This window comes from Tachysurus vachellii, chromosome 25 (genome assembly GCF_030014155.1).
Source record: "Tachysurus vachellii isolate PV-2020 chromosome 25, HZAU_Pvac_v1, whole genome shotgun sequence".
Lineage (NCBI taxonomy): Eukaryota > Metazoa > Chordata > Actinopteri > Siluriformes > Bagridae > Tachysurus > Tachysurus vachellii.
The window spans coordinates 6114141-6138308 of record NC_083484.1 but is presented as its reverse complement, the minus strand read 5'-3'; the positions used below and the strand labels follow the sequence as shown (position 1 = coordinate 6138308).

Genomic DNA, 24168 nt, shown 5'->3' with positions numbered 1-24168 from the left:
ACACTTATTCTTTGTTTATTATAATTACTTCATTTGTTTATTGCTAATTCTTTTTTTATTTATGAATTCTTTCTTTTTTTATTTATTTAGTAAAGTACTTGATTTATTTTATACTGTATGTGTTTGTGGTAGGAGGGCACGGTGGCTTAGTGGTTAGCACGTTCGCCTCACACCTCCAGGGTTGGGGGTTCGATTCCCGCCTCCACCTTGTGTGTGGGGAGTTTGCATGTTCTCCCCGTGCCTCGGGGGTTCCCCCCGGGTACTCCGGTTTCCTCCCCCGGTCCAAAGACATGCATGGTAGGTTGAATGGCATCTCTGGAAAATTGTCCTTAGTGTGTGATTGCATGAGTAAATGAGAGTGTGTGTGTGTGCCCTGAGATGGGTTGGCACTTTATCCAGGGTGTATCCTGCCTTGATGCCCGATGAGACCCGAGGTAGTTCGGATAAGCGGTAGAGAATGAGTGTTTGTGGTATCCCATGTTTGTGTTTGTGTGTGTGTGTGTGTGTGTGTGTTATGGACTAGTCCTCTGTTTATGTAATTTCCCTTGTGTGTCATTAAGGAGTTGTGCTTCATTGAGCTTGTTTTAATTTTGTGATTATTGCTAAGTTTGTTTCTGTTCAGTTCTTGTTTTTTTTTGTTTTTGTTTTTTTATTTTCTCTCTAGTGTCATTTTATATTGTGGCATAAATAAATGTGTTTTTGTGTGGAAAATCATTGTTCCTTGTGGTTTGACTGTTTGGTCCCTCACAAACTTTCACAGAAACAGCTGCTTTGGCAAGACTCTAACTCAGTCTTGCCCTTTACAAACACTCATGCATCAGTCTCATGCATTCATGCACAAATGCACCCACACACCCACACACAAAAGAGTTATGTATTTTCCAAGTACACATCAACTGAGAAATTTTGACCTTTCACACTCACTTGTTAGAACTCCTCTACTTTCCCAGTGTTTCAGCCCATGATGCTGAGTCTCTGTACGGTGTTTGAACACCGGCACTATTTGGATATGTGCACTTTAAAGGGTCAGACATCTGGACGTGAGAATTGTGGTTCAAACCTAAAGAGTTGTTATTCCACTCTGCAACCTTTACTCTGTTATCACCTCTGTTATCAAAACAGACCTTTTGGAATTATCTATTAAATGTGCGAAATTACTAAACATCCTTAAGCTAGTCAGAGTTGCTCCAGAGACAAACCTGTCAAACCTTCTTTGAACCACTGTTGCGTCAGTCAGCTTTAATGGTCGAGTCTTCATCAGCGATCAGTTCCCATTAGTTCACTCAAATACAAACTGTTGTAGGAAGCACATTATTTACATTTACATTATTTCCTGTTCAGTGTCACCCAAATGGGGATGAGGTTCCCTTCTGAGCCTGGTTCCTTTCATGGTTTCTTCCTCATATCATCTCAGGGAGTTCTTCCTGGCCACCGTCGCCTCTGGCTTTCTCATTCGAAATAGATATTACAGATATATAATACTTTAACTTTTAAACAACAATTTTTTTATTCTGTTTCTATACTTTTGTAAAGCTGCTTTGAGAAGATGTGAATAAACTGAATGGACTTGAATCATAAAGCTGCCTATGTTTAGCGTTATTTCTAACATATGGAGTGAAGGCGAGTTACTTTTACCTTCCTGAAAGAGATTTTTTTTCTTAATATACAAAATGTTTTATGCAACAATTTTCCAACCCATGCCTTTTATATCTTCAGTACAGAGAACATTCTAGTTTTGTAGTTTCTCAATATTTTATTTTACTTATTAACAGAGAAAAATGTGCTAGTAACAAAACAGTGGTACAGTCATTCCATCCTCAGTCTTACCATCTATCTCTCTTTGAGACATTGAAGACTTTACAATGTCTGTTTACTGGAGGCTCCTTCCGTTAAATGCAAAATAAAATGTGTATATTTGTATATATAGAGCTGTACCACTATACAAGTCCCTATATAAGTTAACATTATATAGACAATAATGTATGAGCATGAGTATGTTAATATAAACCATGTCTTGTTTACTTTTTACTAAGTTCTGTTATAAAATTAATTTCAACCTGTTCCGACCAATCAGAGTAGAGAATTCAGCAGCATTGTACGGTATGGATCTTAGTTACTGGATTGTGTATCCATGACTTATAAAGCATATAACTATCAGCATGATGAATGAAGAAATTCTTTATAATCCAGTTTAATTCTTCCTGCAAGGCAGGGCTGTATATAATTGAACTTCCATGCGCTCAATGCAGAATTCTAGCCAGCTAACTGTGATGAGTAAAAAATATTTACATCCTCAACAAAAAGCAACTATATCCTGGAACAACCTCCAGAACTGGGGGTTTGATTCCTGCCTCCACCTTGTGTGTGAAGTTTGCAGGTTCTCCCTGTGTTACAGGGGTTTCCTTCTGGTACTTTCCTTCCGGTTTCCTTCCCCAGTACAAAGACATGTGTTGTAGGCTGATTAGCATCTCTAAATTCTTCATAGTGTGTGAATAGGTGGGTGACCGTGTGTATGTTATTTTGCCCTGTGATGGACTGGCATCCTGTACAGGGTGTACCCTGTTTGTGCCTGGGATAGGCTTCAGGTTCTTCATGACCCAGTAAAATAAGTGATGTAGAGGATGGATGGATGGATGGATGGATGCATGGATTAAAAGTAAATACTTGTGTACAGTACCACTTGAAGAATGAAGAATTTCTACTTTGTTTACTCTTAATGCTTTGAGCAGTCATGTTGATTCGACTTTATATCGAAGCTGAAGAGACCCTGAAGAGACCCCGAGCCCCTGAGTAGGAAATCTGAGTTGAGTGTGTGTGTGTGTGTGTGTGTGTGTGCATGCGTGCCCTTGTGTGTGTGTGTGTTACATGTATTCCACTAAAACAGCATGCATTTTTTCCCCATGTTGTTACTCTCAGGTCAACATGAACCAGAATATAATCCCCAACTAATAAAAACCAGCAAATAATCAAATAATTATTAGAATTTTAATAACTTGTACCTGCAGGGTTGGGAGTTTGATTCCTGCCTCTGCCCGTCTGCAGATTTGGAGATACTCCAGGATCCTCTGGTGATTTCTTTGGTCCAAAGACATGTGTTGTAGGTTGATTGGCACCTCTAAATAGTTCATGGTGTATGTGTGTGATTGTGCCTTGTGTTAAGGTTGGTACCCTGTCCCGGGGGTCCCATGTGTAGAACAGCGGTACAGAAAATGGATGGATATTTTGGATAAAAATAGATAAAAAATATTGTTTTAAAGTAACTGGGGCAAATAACAAAACAAAGCAAAGGTTTCAGCATTAGCTGGTCCAAGTATCCTAACCTTAAGGTGTAACTTACAGGACAGTGTTGCTTTTTTAAGTGCAGCAGTGGTAATAGTTTCCCAAAAAAGGAATTGGTGTAATTCCTCACACCACTGAGAAATAGATTTAAGAAGAAAAAGATGTGTCGATTATCTCCTTTCCGTTTAAACACAGATTTGTTCTCCCTGCCTACAGCAAAAAGATCCATAATTAAAACCTAGTGAGCTTTTCTTTATAAACACATCTGTCCTCACTAATGGCAGTTATAATAAATCAAAGCAGCTTTTATATGTTCACTAATTGCAGTGCAAATGGTCCCCACGTGTAAGGGACATTTGTTATTCGGTTTCTTCATCAGTGACCCGAGATAAAAGAAACCATGAGGCCTGAATTAGAGGTAAATTCTTATCAGATGAGGCTGTAATTTGTTTGTCATCATAGCACTGGATTACATGATACTGCTGCCCATTTCCAGACTTCAGACAGTTATCAGATACATGATCAAGGGACATTCAAATATCTGATTTTCTACAATTCTCATTCTCTTGGCTCTATGTTAAACTTTGCCGTCATTACCATTATCAGTTCGTGTGCTAATTCATTAAATACGTGTACCTGCTAGTACACTGACGTTTCATTTAACCATCAGAATGGAAACTTAGTATAAACAAATGAATTATTGTATCGCTGCAAGTCTGATATAAAATGGCTTTCAGTTGGAGAAGTTTTACTCTCTGTTGGAAAACCGTATACAGAATTATAGCGGTTGAAGTGGTTGACTTGCTTATTAACAAACACTTGGTGCAGAAATGGGGGCACGGTGGCTTAGTGGTTAGCACGTTCGCCTCACACCTCCAGGGTTGGGGGTTCGATTGCCGCCTCCGCCTTGTGTGTGTGGAGTTTGCATGTTCTCCCCGTTCCTCGGGGGTTTCCTCTGGGTACTCCGGTTTCCTCCCCCGGTGAGTGAATGAGAGTGTGTGTGTGCCCTGCGATGGGATGGCGCTCTGTCCAGGGTGTATCCTGCCTTGATGCCCGATGACGCCTGAGATAGGCACAGGCTCCCCGTGACCCGAGGTAGTTCGGATAAGTGGTAGAAAATGAATGAATGAATGGTGCAGAAATGGGTTTACCTTCAAGATATAAACACTTGTGTAAAAAAAAACATAGTTATGCTGGACACTGGGTTGCCACAACTGCAGCAGTATTTTTAATAAAAAAATTAAAAAAGAAAGTTTATTTGTTTTGGATTTGTTCCACAACACTAATTGTATTTATTAATACTTTTAAAAAAAGTGTCATTCTATAATAAATATAACTTTTCATTTAAGAATAGAATTCTTGTATAAGGAGAATAAAACATTTTATCATAGGCTGTTGGTTCATGTGTATACGTTCACTTGACTCCACGTCTTCCATAATTGGTGGTAAAGATGCCAATAATAGCTTATAGTGTTTTAGGAAGTTTTTTTTTAATTCTTTAGAAGACCTTCAGCTATGATTCTTTGCTCATACTCTCAAAGACATAGCATGTGAACATGTGTTCGTTGTAACTGATATTCAACTTTGGGGTGAAATGTCAGATATTTGCAATGACGTGATAACAACTAAAGATAAAAAAGTACAACTTGAATAATAGCTAAGACAAAGAAACACTACAGTTTGTGTGTAATGAATTGATGGGTTTGTCTAAAACATGGTATTTCATTGCTCTCTAGTGGCTACAGTGAGATGTACATGATATATCCTGTAAATGAATAAAGACAGGACTGGGTTTTTAACTGTGCTCATTTTATCTGCTCTACTTAACCTTATTTACTGCTCAACTGGTCCCACCATCTCTCAGTGTAAGAGGTAGGTATACAGCAAGACTCTTCTTGAAGGAACTTCTCCTAGATGTCCGAACAGCTTTATCACTGCCATGGGTGAAGGCCTACCTCGTCCTGAGACACTTAAACTAGTACCTAGAGCTTTAGGTTGATGGTATCCTAAGTATGTAACCTAGTGAACCAGTGTTAATGTATTTATTAGCCTTGATTTAACTAAAGACTTAAAAGCACTTTTGTATGTTGACCTGGATAAAGACTTCTGCCAAATGTCAGAAATGTAAATGTATACAGTGAGGAGAAAATGTTTCAGAAACTATTGTTTATGGGATCTAAGAGTCTTTCAGCTCATATAACTTTTTCCAATTTACACACTATGTCTTTAATAAATATGAACACAGAAAGTGTGTATTCATAACCATACACATGCAGGTGATGGTGTGTAGTTGTGTAGTTATCATCCCTGCCTAATATTGATCCGCAAAAATGCTGAGTTGTCGAGGTATTGACTCCTCGAGCCCTCTGAAGGTGTTCTGTGGTATCTGGCACTGAAACCTGAGCAGCAGATCCTTTAAGTCCTGTAAGATGTGAGGTAGGATCTCTGTAGATCTAAATGTTTGTGCAGAACATTCTACAGACACTCAATCATATTGAGATCTGGGGAATTTGGATGCCAAGTTAGGGACTACTGTTTCCATGAAGGAGTGTACTTACAGTAGGTTATGTGTGAAAGTAACATCCACATGAATGCCAGGACACAAGATTTCCCAGCAGAACATTGACCAGAGAGCATCACACTGCCTCTGTTGTCTTGCCTTCTTCCCATAGTGCACCCTAGTCTCATCTCTGATGATGTAAATGAAAATGTGAGCTCATCTTCATCTATTACTCCATGGTCGAGTTTTGATGAAACACACATACATTATAGGCTCTTTTGGCAGTTGACAGTGATCGGCATGGCACTCTGTGATGCTTTTTTATCCTGAGACCTTTCTAACACAACCAGCATGGACTTCTTCAGCCATTTATATTACAGTAGCTTTCCTGTGGGATCAGACCACATAGGCTGGTGGTGGTTTTGTGAACTTTTATTTAACGGGCTTTTCTCTGTAGTGTTTTCCATTCAAGTTTTGTTTAATAACGTGGTTCCATGATCATCACCATGATAGCTACTGGTGTGAAATCTTAAATAACAACATATTAAAATAAACTAGGGTAAAAATAGGTAGGTAAAAAAAAAAAAGGTAACCTGTTTGAATAACAATAACTTATCTTGAAAATGATACTTTTTTCCCCTTCTTTTTTCCTCCGGGTACTCCGGTTTCCTCCCCCGGTCCAAAGACATGCATGGTAGGTTGATTGGCATCTCTGGAAAATTGTCCGTAGTGTGTGATTGCGTGAGTGAATGAGTGTGTGTGCCCTGCGATGGATTGGCACTCCGGTGTATCCTGCCTTGATGCCCGTGACCCGAGGTAGTTCGGATAAGTGGTAGAAAATGAATGAATGAATGAATGAATGAATGAATGAATGTGGAAAAAGTTCTGACATTATTTATCTTGGTTTAATTTTTTTTTTTTTTTACATAAAAACTAATTTAATGCCTGTGAATATTTTTTATATCTATTTATATTTATGTAACCTTAACACATACACACCTTACTGTGATATACTGCATAATTAATTATTGGTACGTGCCTGATTGGGATGTTTGAGTTGTTTATCAATCTCCAATTATAGTATTTGACGGAGCACTAACTAACATAGACAGAGATCTTGTTTTACCAAGAGGCTTTAATAATAAAAAAGTATTGATCCCATTACACTGAGTTGCCAGTTTATTATATGATCGCTACTTACTGACCATTTTATCAGACTCACCTACCATACAGACCACTTTACAGGTGTATTAATACTGACTGAACACCATCAGTTGCTCTGGATGATGTTAGCCACCTATTAATGGGAAGGGACTATCATAGGATCACTGGCTACTCAGAGGTCATTTGGGTAGTGGGTCGTTCTCAGTTCAGTAACTTTTACAGGTGCATCAGACACAGAAGGTAGGTGTGTCTAATAAATTAGCCAGTAAGTGTATGTTAACCTCATACATTTGACAGCAACTGCACAGTCATACATTATTTAAAACACATTAACATTGATATGAACATCTACTAATAAACACACATACTGAAAGAAATCATAAAAGAAGGAGGCGAGTTCCTTACTGTGTGCCGTAAACGCATAAAATCATTACGGACACCTGATAAGCAAAAGCGTACGATGGACATACTCTCTGAATTTACTCACATCATCACTGCCACGTGGACTCCGATGACCGTTAATTATATTCGCCCATTACAACTAGGCGTGTGCCGATCTTACATTGTCATATCGCGATAAGTGAGGAACATTTATCACGGTTACGATAACATCATATCAAGTTAAGAAAATAAATTAGTTATCTGGACCTGTTCTCACAAGCTTAGCAGCATTTTAACTGAAAAGGAAACGCGTCTCATTCATAACATGAAGTATGCAGGGCAAAGGACCCAACCTTCTGAATGAGACAAACCTAATTCCTCAAGAATGCAATGCATGGATGGTTCTGATAGCTTTAAGTGTCCATGATGATAACAGTAACTTGAATATTAAGCTATGCTGTACACCCCGATTATCGGCACGTGCCTACTTACACAGACAGAAGTAAGGCAATTACACTGACATAAAAGTGCTTAAGGATAGTTTCAGAAATTGTCATCACATACTAAGCGAGGTTATGCATAAACATGAGGTTAAAGTTTACCTCTGCACAGAATCCTCTCCCTTTGGACGTTTATAGAGACGAGAACAAATGTTTCTCAACACATCTAGGTCTGATAAATCTCATTCTAACATGGCACTGGTCAAACTACACGATTAAGTACATTCAATTCAGGGTGAATATGCAGGAGGGGTGGACAAATCACGAGCCCAGGTGCCCCAGGATTAGCAGATTTCCTGTCCAGGCTTTTTTTTTTTTTTTTTTTTGCTTTTTTTAACGCAGAATTCAACCCCATAGCCATCCAACAAGTAGGCAGAACAAGAGAAATCAAAATATACCGTGCTAAATACAGACTACTGAAGTTTTTATCAGGTGAGTATGCATAAAAGTAATGCACTGATACAGCTGATAACTGACATGTTTCTGAATCCCACTGCCTGCTGCACTACACACTTCAGATGAAGAGAATTCAGTATTTTAACTAGCCAGATTTACAGAAAACAAAAAGAAAATATGGAATAAGTGAGAACACAAACAAAATAAACGAAGTGCCTGTGTAATGCTGTCATGTAACTCTTCTGCTAGCAAAATATGCAAACGGTTTATTTAAAAAAGGAAGAAAGTCCCTAGCCAGCCCTAAGTAATATTTATACCATGATTTGAATTGAGAACATTGTAGTTCATAGCAGAGTTGTTCGACAATTTTGATGCATTAAAACATTCTTCTTTTATTTCCATTATTCTATTGATAACTAGCTATCCATGTATTATTAAATTATGCTGACTGTCATTTTAAATCGTAGTCAATTAGTTTGAAATATTAATCTGGGCAACGCACTGGAGCTTTACACTTGCCAGGACAGCTAGCTATTGAATTTATCATTTGTCCACCCCTGGACTAAAGCAGTCATTAGATCTATAAATGTCAGAAAGTTGAAATGCATATAGGACAAAGTCATTGCAGTGGTGTGTGTCTGTGTGCAACCATATTTTCCAGACTATGAGCTTTGAGTTTGTTTTATGGAAGGCATTCTACTTCACTCGCTACAAGGGAGTTATTAGAGAGCACACTACTATTACCCTGATGCTTCCGATGCTTACAGACAGATAGCTGCTGGCAGAAACTGGCAATGGAGCAGCAGAGGTCACACCGGCAAAAGCTCTTTATCAAGTAAATAAGGTCTAAAATGAAAAGAAAATGTGTAATCACATTTTCAGTAGACAAAAAAAAAAAAAGTCTATACCACTAGGGTGTGCTTAAGTGCTGTTTTAGGAGCAGAACATACTACATGTAAAATAAGAAAATGGATACATTACAGTGAAGGAAGCGACGTGTATATGAACGCTTAATCTAAGCAGAAAGAATCCATACTTGTACCTGATGCGACATACGGTCTAGAAAACATGGTACACAAATGTGTTATTGTCATGATGCTGGTTATATAAGAGGAAACCAAAATAAGGCATGAGTGAGCTTAAAGCACCCATTAACATTAGAGCAGCTCACCATCTTTTCATCAAGAAGAGAAAATTAGGAGGCTTTTTTGTTTTAAAACCAAAAGTTTCCCCTTAGCTTTTAACATGTCTAGAATCCACCTCATGCACCGTTAATAAGAGTAAAAATGACCAAACAATAAATGAGTCTCTAACTAAACGCTGAGCAACTGCATGGAGAAGTACAGCCCTTGCTGTGAACAAAACTGAGACATGATGTTGGAAGAGACTAGCTGGATCTCCCCTCAGGCTCGGCTTGGCACTGAATGCTGGTGTGCTGGTTGGTGGTGGGGGTGTATGGAGGCGGGTCATCGCTGATGCTTGAATTGTTGCCCTCTGGGATAGCGATGCTCTGAGACGTGTCCGTGTCGTCGTTCTGAGCAAACTCGCTGTACGGAGGTGGTTTCAGGTCGTCCGCTAAAGCAGAAGAGAGAAAGGCAACACTGTCATACTGAAGAGAAAATGCACACTCCAAATGAAATACTGGACACCCTGTGAAAGACAGGTCTGAAGAATAAACGTCCATTTCACAGAAACTCTGCAACAAACTGCAAGGAAGCTCATCTGCAGCTGTCTGGTTATGACTGTTCTCTGTTGTGTGTAAAACGGGTTGCCAAAGCAAATAGTAAACTTGGCAGGTTATTGTTTTCATGTCATTTATAAAGAAAAGGCAAAATCCATTAAGTAGTGGTTCGGCTCAAAAGCTGTAGTTTGAATGACTTCTTTAACTGTGTAATAATTGAAATATATACATATGTAATGTATATATAGAAAAAAATCAAATCCTTTCTTTTTGAGATGATTATTTCATGAATTGTCAGTAGCTACGTTTCCATCCATGTATATTTACACAAATCTTTTAGATATCAGTTAAAAAAAACAAAAACAAAAGCTGCTTAGACAAAACCAGTGTCGTTTGTTTTAACTGTGCAATTCCAGCAATGCCATGATCTGCTTTGTGTTTGAGGTCCATTGGGTATGCTAAAGTTACAAACGTGCCAAGAGTGACAGCAGAGGTAGAAATGTAACACGTTTATGGTGTAGTGGCTTTGCAGTGGAGGAACGTCTCCCTGGGAGGAGAAATGGAGACTCAAATAGTAGGAAAGCGACCTGTAAAATCCAGAAGGATAAAGTTGCGATATCCAACCTGCATTTTTTTACACACACCAACAAGACAAGATTGAGAAGCACTGGAGTAATGACCTTTAAAAACGGGAATGAATTTTAATCTGTCATCGGTGAGGCAGCTATCCATAGATTATTCACTGAACACAATTTATTCTGAGAACTGTTATGTTTAATATTTTTGGTTGATGCTCTTCTGGATGAGCCCAAACTCTGATCGAGTGTTCATTAAAATGTCTCAGCATCTGGTGTTTAACACTGAAACATGTAAAGTGATAAAGATCCTTTTGTGCAGTCATGACATGTTTCCAAAACACCACTCCTGCATGCTCTCTGTATACAGGAATTGACTTGTATATACTGACACTATGACTCACAATAATGGTGAAACTCTGGATAAATATCAGCCTGATCTTCACAATGTCTCGGAATCCTCTGATTCCTATGCAAGCTAACGTTCAGCAGTTTACCGTTTCATTCCACTCAAATGCCCCTTAAAGCCTTGTATACACAAAAGCAACTGTTAAAACTTCATTAACTGATAATAGAAATACTGAGCAGAGAATAGTGTTTAGAGCAGAGTAACACTGGAAGACCCTGAATTAGCCTTGAGTGCTTTTCCCCCCTCAGTCTCCCCTTCCCTGTCTCGGTCTCTGTCCTGCTCTCTCTTCCTCCTTGAACTCCAGTCGAATGTACATTAGCTCGGGTCGCGCTGATCCAATTTTCACGATATATAAATATCTCAGGAAGCTTTGGTCATCTTCAAAAGAAATCTAATTTTCAAACGAAAAACGTTTCATTCGAGCGTTCATTATCTGACACGAGTGAATACTTGAGAAAGTTCTTGTGTGATCAGCATCTGGGCCTTTAAATTGCAGGTTGTGTCCAAAAAACAAAAACAAAACAAAGAAGAACCACGATATTAGCGGAACACAGTCCTTCCTTAATCCCGCAATAACAATACGACTAGTGACTGACCAGCGGTTAATCACTTTCACCTGACTGTAGCTTACGCAACTCTATTGTTAATGTGCACAGTCCAAGGAAGTGTCCTGCTAGTATTTTTAAAGCCACTTCCTCTCACCTCTCCCCATGGACAAATCTGTTACAGTCATCTATATGAAGTGAAGTGGGTTATATGGGTTATCACTGGGGACCGTACAACACAACGTGACCAAGAGAATCCTGTAGGTGTAGGTGTGAATCTTGTAGGATTTACCTCCAGAAACAGCCTCGTATGGAGGGGGCAAGTCCAGATGAGAGAGGGAAGAAGAAGGAGGAAGAGAAACGGAGGGTTCACCTACGGAGCCATCATCCTGAACACTGTACCAATTTGGCCAGATTGACGTCTATAAAAGAAAACAGAAACAATTCATGAGCAAGTACAATTATAGATCAGAAGTCACTCCTTTTTCACACAGTTATATCACGCCTATGATTTCCTGACCTACATCGAGACACCGAGTTGAAGGTGGTAGAATATTAGGTATATTTATGGCATCTGGCAGACACTCTTATCCAGAGGGACTTACATGTATCTTATTTATTTGAACTTCCAATCAGTAGTCCAACACCTTAACCACTGAGCTACCACTTCCCCCCCCCAGGTAAATAAAGATGCTGTACAATGGATGGTTAAAGTAAATTGGTAGATTTTGTATTTTAAATGAAACTAAATGTTAATTAAGAAATGTAGAAATGAGATTAAGAGACTATAAATCTCTAAACAGCCCAGTTGCTTTGATTTAGCTTAAAAAAAAAAAAAAATACTAAAGAGAAAGTGTGGATGATGGAACAAGCTGAACAGACTAAAGCTATCTTCTAATGTCCATATACTGATATTCTGCATTACTGATATCCTGTCTACGCTTCAATAGTATTTTTTCTTAGAGAAGAGCCTGTTTTATTCTGTTCACATTCTTATATCAATCTTACAAAACACAGGCAAGAAAATTTAACACACAAATTAAAAAAAAAAACTGTCCAGAAATGTAACATGGCACTGTGAGCTACAGCTGTCTGTCTTCCTTAACTGAATGTTCATACACTTTTTCTTAAAAGTACCTAAATGTCAACATTCATTCTCTTTTTTAGTTTTCCTTACTTAAGTTCAATAACCAAATAGGATAAAAGATTAGCATGAATAAAAAACAGACACCTTTAATGAACTCATTGCTGCAGTGTACGTACGTTTTGGTTCTCACACATCTGGTGCAGGTATGCTCTTCCTCCCACAATAACGATCTGGGCGTTGCGTGGATTACTGAGATATGCGGCCAGCTGCCTCTGTCTTGAGCGGTACCAGCAGACGTAGAAGAAGATCTTTATCATAATAAATATTATGACAACTCTGCAAAGACGAATAAGACATGTAGACAAAGCTTCATTCAAAGCAAATCATCTCAGGTTATTACAGAACTGTAATAATCAAAAGACAGTCTGCTGTGATGTCCGTAGGTATTTTTCACTTACTTTGTCATACACAATTTATCCATATATAATTATTTTAATAGGGATTTTTTTATCTCTAGTTTCTCTACTAATATTTAATTTATATATAACAAAGAAACTCGTTGCTATAATGATGAATTGCTTTAAAATTCTAGGAAACGGTTAAAAATAATCAAAGCTGAGCTAAGAGTTTTATACAGCCTGGTGACAATTTCAAGTACGAAAGTAAAGTCCTTTATCACTACAGGCAGTCAGAACAGCTTCACTGTGCTTTTGTCTTCTGAATGGTTTTGAACTGAAACTTCATCAAGATATTCGTTTATTTGCTGTTTTAATGACGGTGGTGAAAAACGCTGTCCAACACGTCCAAAATCTTTCACAGGTGTTCAATTAGACTGAGATCTGGTGACTGTGGTCTGTTGCAAATGGTTAACAAAATGTTCATACTGATCAGACAATTCAGTGAGCTGTGGCACCGTGTGGATGGGGAATGCGTGGTCATCTCCTGGAAGAGTTCTTCATCCATCAGGAGAGAAATGATTCATCAAGCAACAAGTAGGGGAAAGCAAAAGAAGAACGTTCGCCAGTTTTCTTTAAGATCATTATCTATAGTTAATCCATAGGTTTCTAAATGTAGTTTTGTGGAGTATTATTTGAATGAGAACAGCTGATTAACAGAGTTAGTGAGTATTAAGAGTTGTTTAAAGAGTTGATTGGCATGAACATGGTTTTAATGAAGCTCTACCTTCTGACTGTAAGGTCAAAGCTGTCACACCCTAATATGAGTCTCGCTTTATGTTAAAGATGACGACTAATTGTAACCTCATTAAACGGCGATCAAGGATGTAGGTTCTCTGGGAGTTCAAAGGTGGGTGAGTGAATGAGTGAGTGAGTAAATAAGAGAGTGAGAGAGAGAGTGAGAGTGAGAGAGAGAGAGAGAGAGAGAGAGAGAGAGAGAGAGAGAGAGAGAGAGAGAGAGAGAGAGAGAGAGAGAGAGAGAGAGAGTGAGATCTGACTTACATGTACCAGTACAGCTCCATAGTTTAACCTTCTCAGTCTGAATCAGTCTTCATAATCTTCAGTCTGGCTGAAAATAGAATAACCATTTTACTGTTTAAAAGTAAAATAAAAGTTAAATGTTTAATGAAAAATTCTATATCTAAGACTTTATGCTCACACATTTGTGTTCACATCAGTTTTTCTGTGGTGCAGATTGCACACTTTGTGGGCGTGTGTGTGCGTGTGTGTGTAAGAAATAAAATGCTATAGGAACATATTCAACCACAGGGTTATTGCTGTGACCTGATGCAAAACTGAGTTACTGGTACTGCCCTGAAGTTAATTATTTTCCATGAAAATAGTTACTATTGAAGTTAACTATTAACCATGAGTTGTTGGTCAAAAACTGGTCAACATTTAAAGTTTTTTTACTTATAACTGAATGACGTCACACTTTTTTCAACCTTATATTTAATCTTGTAGAATGTCTGCAAGCTGTTACAAAAACATAGCTCCTGTTATCAGGCTGTAGCAGCTCTAAATGGTAATTCCCCAACAGCCTCACTTTCCTCCCTCCCCTCAATAACATAAAGACAAAAAGAAACTGAAAGGAAAAAACTCCTGGAGACTTCAAATCCTTTTCAAAGTTCCCCCACTAAAAAGTTCTCAAACTTTTAGAAATGTTACTTAAAAAAAAAAAAAAAATCAATCAGAACATCAACTTTTGTGTTTGATAGAACAGATTGTTTTAATCAATATCTTGGGTTTTTGCTGCATTATTGCTGCATATATATACTAAGTACATAAAAGTATATACTTAAAAATATGTAGAAAGTACTGGCACATAGTAACACATCACATAACCTTGTTGCTCCATAATTATGCTCACAGTAACCATAAGCAATCTTCCTGATCAATTTCACCTTTCTTTCATTAAGTCAATCGGTGTTGTTCCTTAAAAAATATCTACCAAATAATTAAATGTACCATTCCTTTGATGTGTTCTTTCACTTTTTTTTTAAACAGCTCTCTAAAATGTGTCTAAAAAAATCTAAAATCTACTGGAAATAGTAGACCATCTGGTAACTTTGGGAAACTCATATCATATGAGATACAACTCAATCTGTGACAAACTAATTCTGATCTCAGATTCTATTAAGTACAAATATAACGCAATCCCTAATAAGTTCCTTTGAATGCATTTTCACTATAGAAAGGAGTGTACGATTTAGTTAGGGTGATTTGAAATATGAAAAAAATATGTGATATGACAAATATGAAACAGTTGAAGATCATTCATTAGCACATTCTGACCAATCAGAGTTGAGAATTGCACAAAGCTGTGGTATTTAGACATCCAACAAGGCAAAGAAGGAAACACAAGTAGAATATAAATGAGTATATAAAGTATATAAATATAAATAAGGGTTTAACATTGGCTAAAACGTAACTGTGGAGTCGATCGGTGTTGTAAACGGAACAGTGATTCGTGTTACATCCACCAGATGAGGATGGGTTTCATTTCATTTCAAAATCTCTAACTAATAATCAACTAAGGGAATTTGTCCTTGACACCACCATCATTAGCTTGCTTATTAGAGATTGATTAAAAATAAATATATATTTTTATTTTATATATATATATTTCTGTAAAGCAGCTCTGTGACAACGTCCACAGTTAAAAACACCATACAAAAAAAATAAAATAAATTTGTGTCATTTATCACAAGATCAATACTGTATTGTCATATCACCCAGCTCTATTTCTGGGGTTGTATTCGTATTTTTTTTTCCTTCATCTTTTAAACCTGGAACATGTTACGTGGTAATTTTGTTCCTCACTACAAAGCTCCATATTAGGAAACGTTTTTTTCATCAACTATTAAGAGTTTCATGAACTTTCCTCTTACAAACCAGATCTAAGCTTGACACACTGGAAGTCCCCAGAGCACGTTTAAAAACCACATTTACACACGCTTTCACTCACACACACACACACACACATTATCGTCCTGTGTTACATTCAATCATTAAAATCTTCAAAGCAACAACACTGACGCCATACAATTTCATGCTTTCTGTGGAGTCTATATTCATATCTACATACAGTTTTATACTTATTTTACACTTTTATATCAGTCTTTATTTGTTCATGAACAAATTTAATAATGTCAAATCATTAAAACTATTTAAATATTGATGAATTAAGATCCCTTAATCGTCTTTTAAAGTACGTGGTGTATATATTACTCTTCTATATAAAAGCATATATAACTCCAAACACACTGAATATTGAAGTAGGAGGTAAATTAGCTTCCTGCTAGTCACCGTGTAGTAACGTATAACGATTATATTAGAACAACATTGGCTATCAGGGTTAGCTTAGCCTCTTAGCTTAGATTTCCATTAGCAGTCTGTCGGATTTGCTTCACGCCGCTTTAATACAGTAACACCAATTTATTTTCTCAGATAAATACTAAATAAATTTAAATAAATAGCGCTTTATTAAATTGACAGAAAATGACCCACCTCGCGCCGCGGTGCTCGTTATCTACAGTCCATTAGCCGTTAGCCGTTAGCATTGCGTTTGTTTATTTTCCAGCTAACCGAGGAATGTGTCTCGTGTTTAACGGCTAAACAACAGCGTGTGTAAATAACCGTATCGGAAACAATAATAACACGGTTCTCCTTCGGATTTAGAAGCTCTTTTCTGTTTTCAGGTACTGCGTACGTGTTCGTGGCACAATCGCTTAGCTCGGTGTTTGCTTGTTTTTGAAGCTCTTTACATTAACAAATCTTTTTTGGATGGCCAACTTCCGTAACGCACACACACAAAAAGGGCGCGTCCCAAATCACCTGCGTGTGGAGTGCACACTAGGTATTTGGTCATTTTCTAGGGTACTTGATTTGATAAATCAGCTAAAAAAAACATATGTATTTAAATAAAATTATTCGATTGGAATAAGATTACAACAAGCAATATGTACAAATGTAGCATGGATACGTGTTTGCTTTATGTTTTAAAAAATATTATTATTGTTATTATCTTGATATTATTGTTTCTATTTTTTTTTAGTATTCTTAGATACTATATTGTTGCTTTTTTTATATTCATTGACTGAACGGGTAATATGTTGTTTTGCCAGCCTACATACACTGTCTCATAAATGGTGTGTTAGTGCTGCATGTTTTATTCTTTTTTCCATTCTGTAATTATCTACATAGGGAACCAGTCGATTTGAGACACGACCCATGTGTCTTAGTGAAACGAGGAAGGTGTGGGCCGCTTATAAAGCTGCCAAACACCAAGCAGATGCAGATAAACTTCTAAATGTTATAGAGGTCGTTAATTCCACAATATTTCTACACGGTTCTGTGGGGTGATTTTTGTAGTGTTATGGTTTTAACCCATGCGTCCATTTTCGTCAATACAAATAAATTACAGATTCTAAAAATACTGTTTAATTTTCCCTAAACATTAAAATGAACAGATTTTTTATTACTTTTTTACTTTATTTATTTTTGTTTGTTTGTTTATTTATTTATTTTTAAGCATTTATTCTATGTCAATTCAATTCAATTCAAGTTTATTTGTATAGCGCTTTTTACAATGGACATTGTCACAAAGCAGCTTTACAGAACATAAACATAAAACAAAAGATAAACATAAGGAGAAGTATAAAGAATTAATATAATAAAAATTCAAGATATATACAGTTCACAGTGTGTATGTATGTATGTATGTGTGTATGTGTATTTGTCCCCAATGAGCAAGTCTGAGGGCTCAGGCAACAGTGGCAAGGAAAAACTCCCTTAGATTGGTAAAGGAGGAAACCTTGAGAGGAACCAGACTCAAGGGGAACCCATCCTCACACAGATGGTGTGGTTACAAATATACAAGTATCACAGAGTCCAACTGGAGCCGGTAGATCTGTAGATGTCTCAGGGTTCTCACAGAGTCAGCCTTGTCTCAGTGGAGGTCCAAAAATTTCAACGCACGGAAGACGATCTTAGCATGGGTGTCTCAGCATGGGTAGAAAAAGAGAAGAGAAGAGCAGTGCAGAGGGATTAACATATCTGCTGTTCATAAGAATGTGCAAGTCTAGTGTGATAGTGCACAATATTTATGGGATGTATTATGTGTACGCCTGACTAAAGAGATGAGTTTTCAATCTACATTTAAACTGTGAAAGTGTGTCTGAGCCCCGAACACTATCAGGAAGACTATTCCAAAGTTTGGGAGCTAAATAAGAGAACGCTCTTCCGCCTTTAGTAGACTTAGATATTCTGGGGACTACCAGGAGTCCTGAGTTTTGTGATCTCAGAGAGCGTGAAGGATTGTAACATGTTAGAAGACTAGTTAGATACATGGGAGCTAAACCATTAAGAGCCTTGTACGTAAGTAGCAGCAGTTTGTAATCAATTCTAAACTTAACAGGTAGCCAGTGTAGAGATGATAAAATTGGGGTTATGTGGTCATACTTTCTTGTCCTAGTGAGAACTCTGGCCGCTGCATTTTGGACTAACTGTAGCCTATTTATTAAAGATGCAGGACAACCACCTAGTAATGCATTACAATAGTCCAGTCTAGAGGTCATGAAAGCATGAACTAGCTTCTCAGCATCAGATACAGACAGGATGTTTCTCAGCTTGGCAATATTTCTAAGGTGGAAGAAGGCTGTTTTTGTGGTTTGGGCGACATGATTTTCAAAAGACAAGTTACTGTCTAATATAACACCCAGGTCTTTCACTGTCGAGCTACTAGTAACAGTACATCCCTCTAATTGGAAATTAAGTTGTGAGAGTTTCTGTGTACTAGTTTTTGGGCCTATAAGTAGTGTTTCTGTCTTATCAGAGTTTAACAACAGAAAGTTACAGCTCATCCAGTCTTTTATCTCTCTAAGGCATTGAGTTAATTTCGACAATTTAGTTATTTCATCTGGTTTTGATGAGATGTATAACTGTGTGTCGTCAGCATAGCAATGGAAGCTAATCCCATGTCTTCTAATAATGTTCCCTAATGGAAGCATGTATATCGAGAAAAGCAGAGGTCCTAGAACTGATCCTTGAGGGACCCCATAATTAACTGGTAATAAACTGGAGGATTCACCATTTAATTCTACAAAATGGTATCGATCAGACAGGTAGGATCTAAACCAACTTAAAGCCTGTCCATGAATACCTGTGTAATTTTGTAAGCGATCTAGGAGAATGTTGTGATCTATAGTGTCGAATGCAGCACTAAGGTCAAGTAGAACTAATAGTGAAGACTAATGTCTTATTGCCTAAGTATGTGGACACTTGGAATTTGTGAATTTCCCATTGGGATGAATGAATTGTCTATCTTTCCATCTTTGCTGGTTCATTATCATTTATTTATTTATTTATTTATTTATATTATTATTATTTTTTGATCACGAATGTTTTTAAATCTAACCGAGCCATCAAACCTATTATTAACGAATTATTTAATTGCATGTAAACCTACAGAGAAATCATTACGGAATACCGCCCCCTGCTGGCTTGAAAAAAAATACAGCTTAGAATTTTATCAGAGGTTTAAGAAATAGCAAGTCACAGCAAGTCACATCATAAAGGCATATTCACACAATATTTTATTGCCAAACCTTCATTTAAGTGCAATACAATATTTATTTTTGTTATCCAAAAGTTTCCCAAAAAATCTTAACACATTTCTTATAGTTACTTGAAGTGAATCACCTCAAACATAGCTTTTCATGATCAGATCACAGAAACACCATAAAGCTAAACTAGCTATATTCTGAAATCTGAATCAGAAATGATTTAATTCTGTTTTTTGAATGATTAAAAAATAATATTGCAGCTACTTTGGCTACGCTGCAAGTAAAGCAGCTGTGTCAATGAACTGACATCGATTCACATTTTTTCAAATCCTCCTTCTCATCTGTTGTCCTCAATCACGATGGTCCTCCTGGGGTATGTGTCCACCTCCACAAATATGTAACGGAATTCATATTTTCCGCTTTCCTGATTCTGGGAAATGAAGAAACATGGTACAATTTCTCAGCACAGCAGTAAAAATAACGAGTGGTCCTGCATACCAAAATGGCAAACGTGTGTATACATACACAATATGTATGGTGCTTTTAACATGACTAAAGAATCAAACTTTACCTCTCGTGATTCAGAGTGCACAATGCCACGCAGTCCAGGCTCTGAACCCTCAATGTAGAATTTCAGCCTCATGTGCTTCTGTCCATCCTTCATGTATTCAATATGACTGGAGAAAGATCACAGGCTCCGTTCATGTCTTTCACATCACCGACTGGTTAATGGTATTTTGTTTTTAGCACAGCACTGATGATTTTTCACAAAGCGTTGAACCATTTTTAATAACAGAAGCTCTGACAGTAGTTCCACCTGTTATTTAAAGCACTAACGAATCCACAAGGTCTTGTAACATGTACACATTACATAAACTAATAAAAAAATGTGCAATTGTTGATACTGTAAAATTTTTTGGGAGGAGACATTTATTTATTGGGAGGAGACATTATTAAACGGAGGAAGGAGTCTTCAGTGTCAGTGCAGGCAGAGCTGAAGCTGAAAGTTAATATTTTAACTGAATTCTTTAAATTTAAAGTTCTTTCTTCGAGAAAATGTTATTGTTTCTTTGTAACATGAAGAGGTTTATCTATAAGAGAGGGGGAAAAAAAGAGTTGGGTGAAGAAATGACTGATTATAGCTGGTCTACACTTAGTGATAATAGGAACTTTTACTGTACTTTATTAAAGCTTCCACAACATTAAACGTTTATATAACTGAATAAATAGTACAAGTATTAATAATACATGGTATTTTTGATTCATTAAAAAAAATCATATTTGGCAAACTCCTGTCATATAAAAAGAATAAGACCTGTTGGGACCTGCTATTATTGGAAAACTTGATAACTTTGTGTTAGACTGCACCACATCACCTTGCTACTGATTGTATATGTGCAATAAATAATAATGTGTACTGGGGCAGGACAGACCAGCATTATGAGCAATGGTTTTATACCACAGCAACATAAGAAAGATTACAATGTTATATTAATCATGTCCTTGGTGGTCCAGCGGCAGGATCCCACGCTCTCACCACCACAGTCTAGGTTCAATTCATGTGCAGAGTACACAACCCTGGCATTGAAGTTTTAACTCTAAGTGTTGATACAAAGCCTGGATAGAATGGGAAGGTTACGTCAAGGAAGGAAATCTGTGCCAAATATGTGGATCAGATAATACACTGTTGCGACCCGGAGCAGGGAGCAGTGATAACAACAGCAACGTTTATTTTATCAATACATTTTTTTAGTTAATTAGATTTAATGTTGTGGAACATCAGTTACTTCCTGTTTACACTCATGATACAGTTGAGCACATCAATATTAACCTATTGTTTTCCATAGCCAGCACTTCCTGTGCGGTTACATAAAATGAACGATCAGATTTGAGCATTCACCTATACTGTAGTATAGGCACAAATCCTCCAACAGCGTGCCACCCAAATGTTTTATTCTTTACTTTACTATTCTTTATTCGAATGTCAGGGTTAGAAATGTGATCCGATTTACACAAACTTGCAATCCAATCCTAACTATAAAGACTAAGCTTTTACCTAACTTGCTGTCTCCGTCCACGGCGTGTGGTCTCTCCGTAGGCTTTAATGGGCTCTCCAAAAGCTCCGATTACCTGCAACCCATAAAGAGTGCAGGACAAAATCGTATTCAGGAATTCTTTAATATATAATAAATACGCTGCTTCATTTATGACTCGTTTTTCCAAATAACTATAATATTAAATTTCCATATAACAACAACTGGAGACTTAAAAAAGGATGGATGTGATGTTCAGGTGTCCACAAACATTCCTCCGCAGTGTACTCGCCTACCTCTGGGTGCGACTTGCATTTGTTAAAGGCTTTGCTGTAGATTTTGCTGGGACTTGATGATGAAAAGAGTTCTTGGAAGATGACATACATAAGTCCTCCTATGAGGAAGCAAAATGTTAGTGTTTATAAATTCCAGCCTATAAAATAACAAGGAATTGAGGGTGATTTTTATTGACCATGAACTTCACCTGTAACTCCAAGTCCAACAAGCACCACGATCAGATATGTGAAGTCTCTGCCAGCCTGCTTCACTGTTACAAAGTGTTCAGTAACAACATTGAAAAGTGTTCAGTGACAACACTGAAAAGTGTTCAGTGACAAAATAGAAGTGTTCAGTAACAAAATTGAAGTTTTCAGTAACAAAATTGAAAAGTGTTCAGTAACAAAATTGAAAAGTGTTCAGTAACAAAACTGAAGACTTCAGTGACTATTGCTGTTTAGTATGTTGTTATTTTACTACCTTTCTGTGCAGCAGAGAGTCCTGAAGATGGCTTAGTGCTGGAGACTAACATCTCTTTTTCTCTGTGTTGACTTTGAGCTTTATTTCTGCTCTCAGCTGCAGTATGAACATTTCTCATTTGAAGTAAAACATTATGTTGGTGCTCACAAGCAAACTGCGCCCTGGGAGATTTATTTAAGCTAATTAAATCTGTGTTATGCAAATGCAAAGCTGATAGAGAACAGGTGGAAGTGACACGACTTAACATCTGTACACAGTATGACGGTTTGCCGAGTCGGAACATGAGTGAATAAAGCATTATAACCGCTATTAATGTCCAATGTTATACGTCAATTACAGCCTAGCGGCTCAGCTAAGCTTAGCTACGTCCTCGGCTAGTTAGTTAGCTTCGCTAGCATAAAACTAATGCCTAGCTGCATTTATTTATTCATTTATTTATTTATTAGTTTTTCCTCCAGAAATGTCTACACATAAAGCTCTTCTTTTTCAACAAAACGCAAAATCTCGACCTTTTTTTTTCTCTGAAGACACCGACAACACCATTAGCACTAGACTTAGCTCTACCTTCAAAATAAAAGCGTATTGACCTCTTAAAACATCTTTACATATTTCTCTTTGAAAGCACGCTCAGAATACTAGTGACTATAATGTTATTTATATTATTCTATTATCTAACAATAACAATAAGAATAATAATAAGAAGAACAACGATAATAATGTTATTAATATTAATAATAACAATGATATATCTATACAACGCTGTGATTCGCAAGTGTTCATGGTAGTTGTAGTTTTCCAACGCCTTATTTCATTTGTAAATAAACTTAGTATTCAAGGTCTGATTAATAACATACATTTGCAAGATATGTGATTCTCTTAAATATCTAAACTAAGTAATTAAGTTGCTATTGCACGAGTTATCGCTATTAACTGCTGCATAAATACGCACAATGATCATAACTGTCAGCATTTAAGTAGATATTTATTGTGTGTAATTAGAATCAGAATCAGAATCAGAAGCTTTTTTTTTTTTTTTTGCCAATTATGCTTGTGCATACAAGGAATTTGTATTAGTGTCATATGCTTCCAGTACACAGAGACAACACAGAGACAATAAAAATAAAATACACATATGTAAATACAAATAGACAGAAAGAATTGAAAAAGAAATTGTATGTACAGTGCTTTAGATGATAGAATAGAATAGAATACATAGAATAGAGACACAGGGATGTACTAGAATGGAGGTGGTAACAAATAAATGTAAGGTTATTGCACATGTAATTATGTAAAAAGGACAAAATAAATCAGCCCATTTTGACTGTAAACCAGGCTGCAATAAAAAAAAAGCTAGTGGCAGCAATTTTTTTATATCAACTCTTTTTTAATTATAATAAAATTAACAATAAAAGCACTGAAACTGTTGTAAAGTCGTTCTGCTCTCTAGTGATGTAGTAATGTAGCAGCCGATCTTGAGCAGCAGAGTTTGAAGGATTTTCTTTATATTTTATAATTTATGAACATATTTTTGTATTTTAGTAGTATAAATGTTTGTTTTGGGGTGTTTTAGCTGTGGTACTAGATCGGAAAAACGTAACACGTAACAGTTTGGTATCAGTAAGAGATATGGATAAACAGACAGACAGACAGACAGACAAACAGACAGACAGACAGATAGATAGATAGATAGATAGATAGATAGATAGATAGATAGATAGATAGATAGATAGATAGATAGATACTTTATTTATCCTGGAGGAAATTCAAGCAACCATATGTAACCACATAAGTGATATATACTTAGTGTTATCTGGGTTTGGTTTCCTGACTGGAAATCCAAC

The 24168-nt window shown here is 36.9% G+C and overlaps 2 protein-coding genes across 3 annotated transcripts; both read right to left on the bottom strand.

The window, feature by feature from the left end:
• Nucleotides 1-6896: 6896 nt before the first annotated feature.
• Nucleotides 6897-16778, bottom strand: si:dkey-118j18.2 (uncharacterized). 2 transcript variants are annotated; one of them, XM_060861332.1, is made up of 5 exons: nt 16483-16778; nt 13975-14041; nt 12694-12853; nt 11723-11852; nt 6897-9795 (listed from the first exon to the last, which is right to left on the bottom strand). In XM_060861332.1, exons 2-5 carry the CDS (start codon nt 13992-13994, stop codon nt 9608-9610), a joined length of 498 nt encoding a protein of 165 aa, XP_060717315.1. In that variant the 5' UTR covers nt 13995-14041; nt 16483-16778; the 3' UTR covers nt 6897-9607. The 2 variants fall into 2 exon arrangements, with proteins under 2 accessions (XP_060717315.1, XP_060717316.1); XM_060861333.1 differs by having other exon boundaries at nt 13975-14037.
• A 2772-nt stretch (nt 16779-19550) lies between these two features.
• On the bottom strand, nt 19551-22883 carry timm21 (translocase of inner mitochondrial membrane 21). Its single transcript, XM_060862203.1, has 6 exons — nt 22328-22883; nt 22056-22118; nt 21868-21965; nt 21595-21668; nt 20110-20215; nt 19551-19968 (listed from the first exon to the last, which is right to left on the bottom strand). Exons 1-6 carry the CDS (start codon nt 22623-22625, stop codon nt 19876-19878), a joined length of 732 nt encoding a protein of 243 aa, XP_060718186.1. The 5' UTR covers nt 22626-22883; the 3' UTR covers nt 19551-19875.
• Nucleotides 22884-24168: the final 1285 nt, after the last annotated feature.

Coding starts and splice junctions, on each gene's coding strand:
- si:dkey-118j18.2 (XM_060861332.1), bottom strand. CDS start 13,994: ATGGAGCTGTACTGGTACAT. Junction 12,854..13,974: donor ATGGAGCTGTACTGGTACAT/GTAAGTCAGATC, acceptor TCGTCTTTGCAG/AGTTGTCATAATATTTATTA. Junction 11,853..12,693: donor AGATGTGTGAGAACCAAAAC/GTACGTACACTG, acceptor TTTCTTTTATAG/ACGTCAATCTGGCCAAATTG.
- timm21 (XM_060862203.1), bottom strand. CDS start 22,625: ATGCTTTATTCACTCATGTTCCGACTCGGCAAACCGTCATACTGTGTA. Junction 20,216..21,594: donor GGACGGAGACAGCAAGTTAG/GTAAAAGCTTAG, acceptor ATCTTTCTCCAG/TCATATTGAATACATGAAGG. Junction 19,969..20,109: donor TGCACTCTGAATCACGAGAG/GTAAAGTTTGAT, acceptor TTCATTTCCCAG/AATCAGGAAAGCGGAAAATA.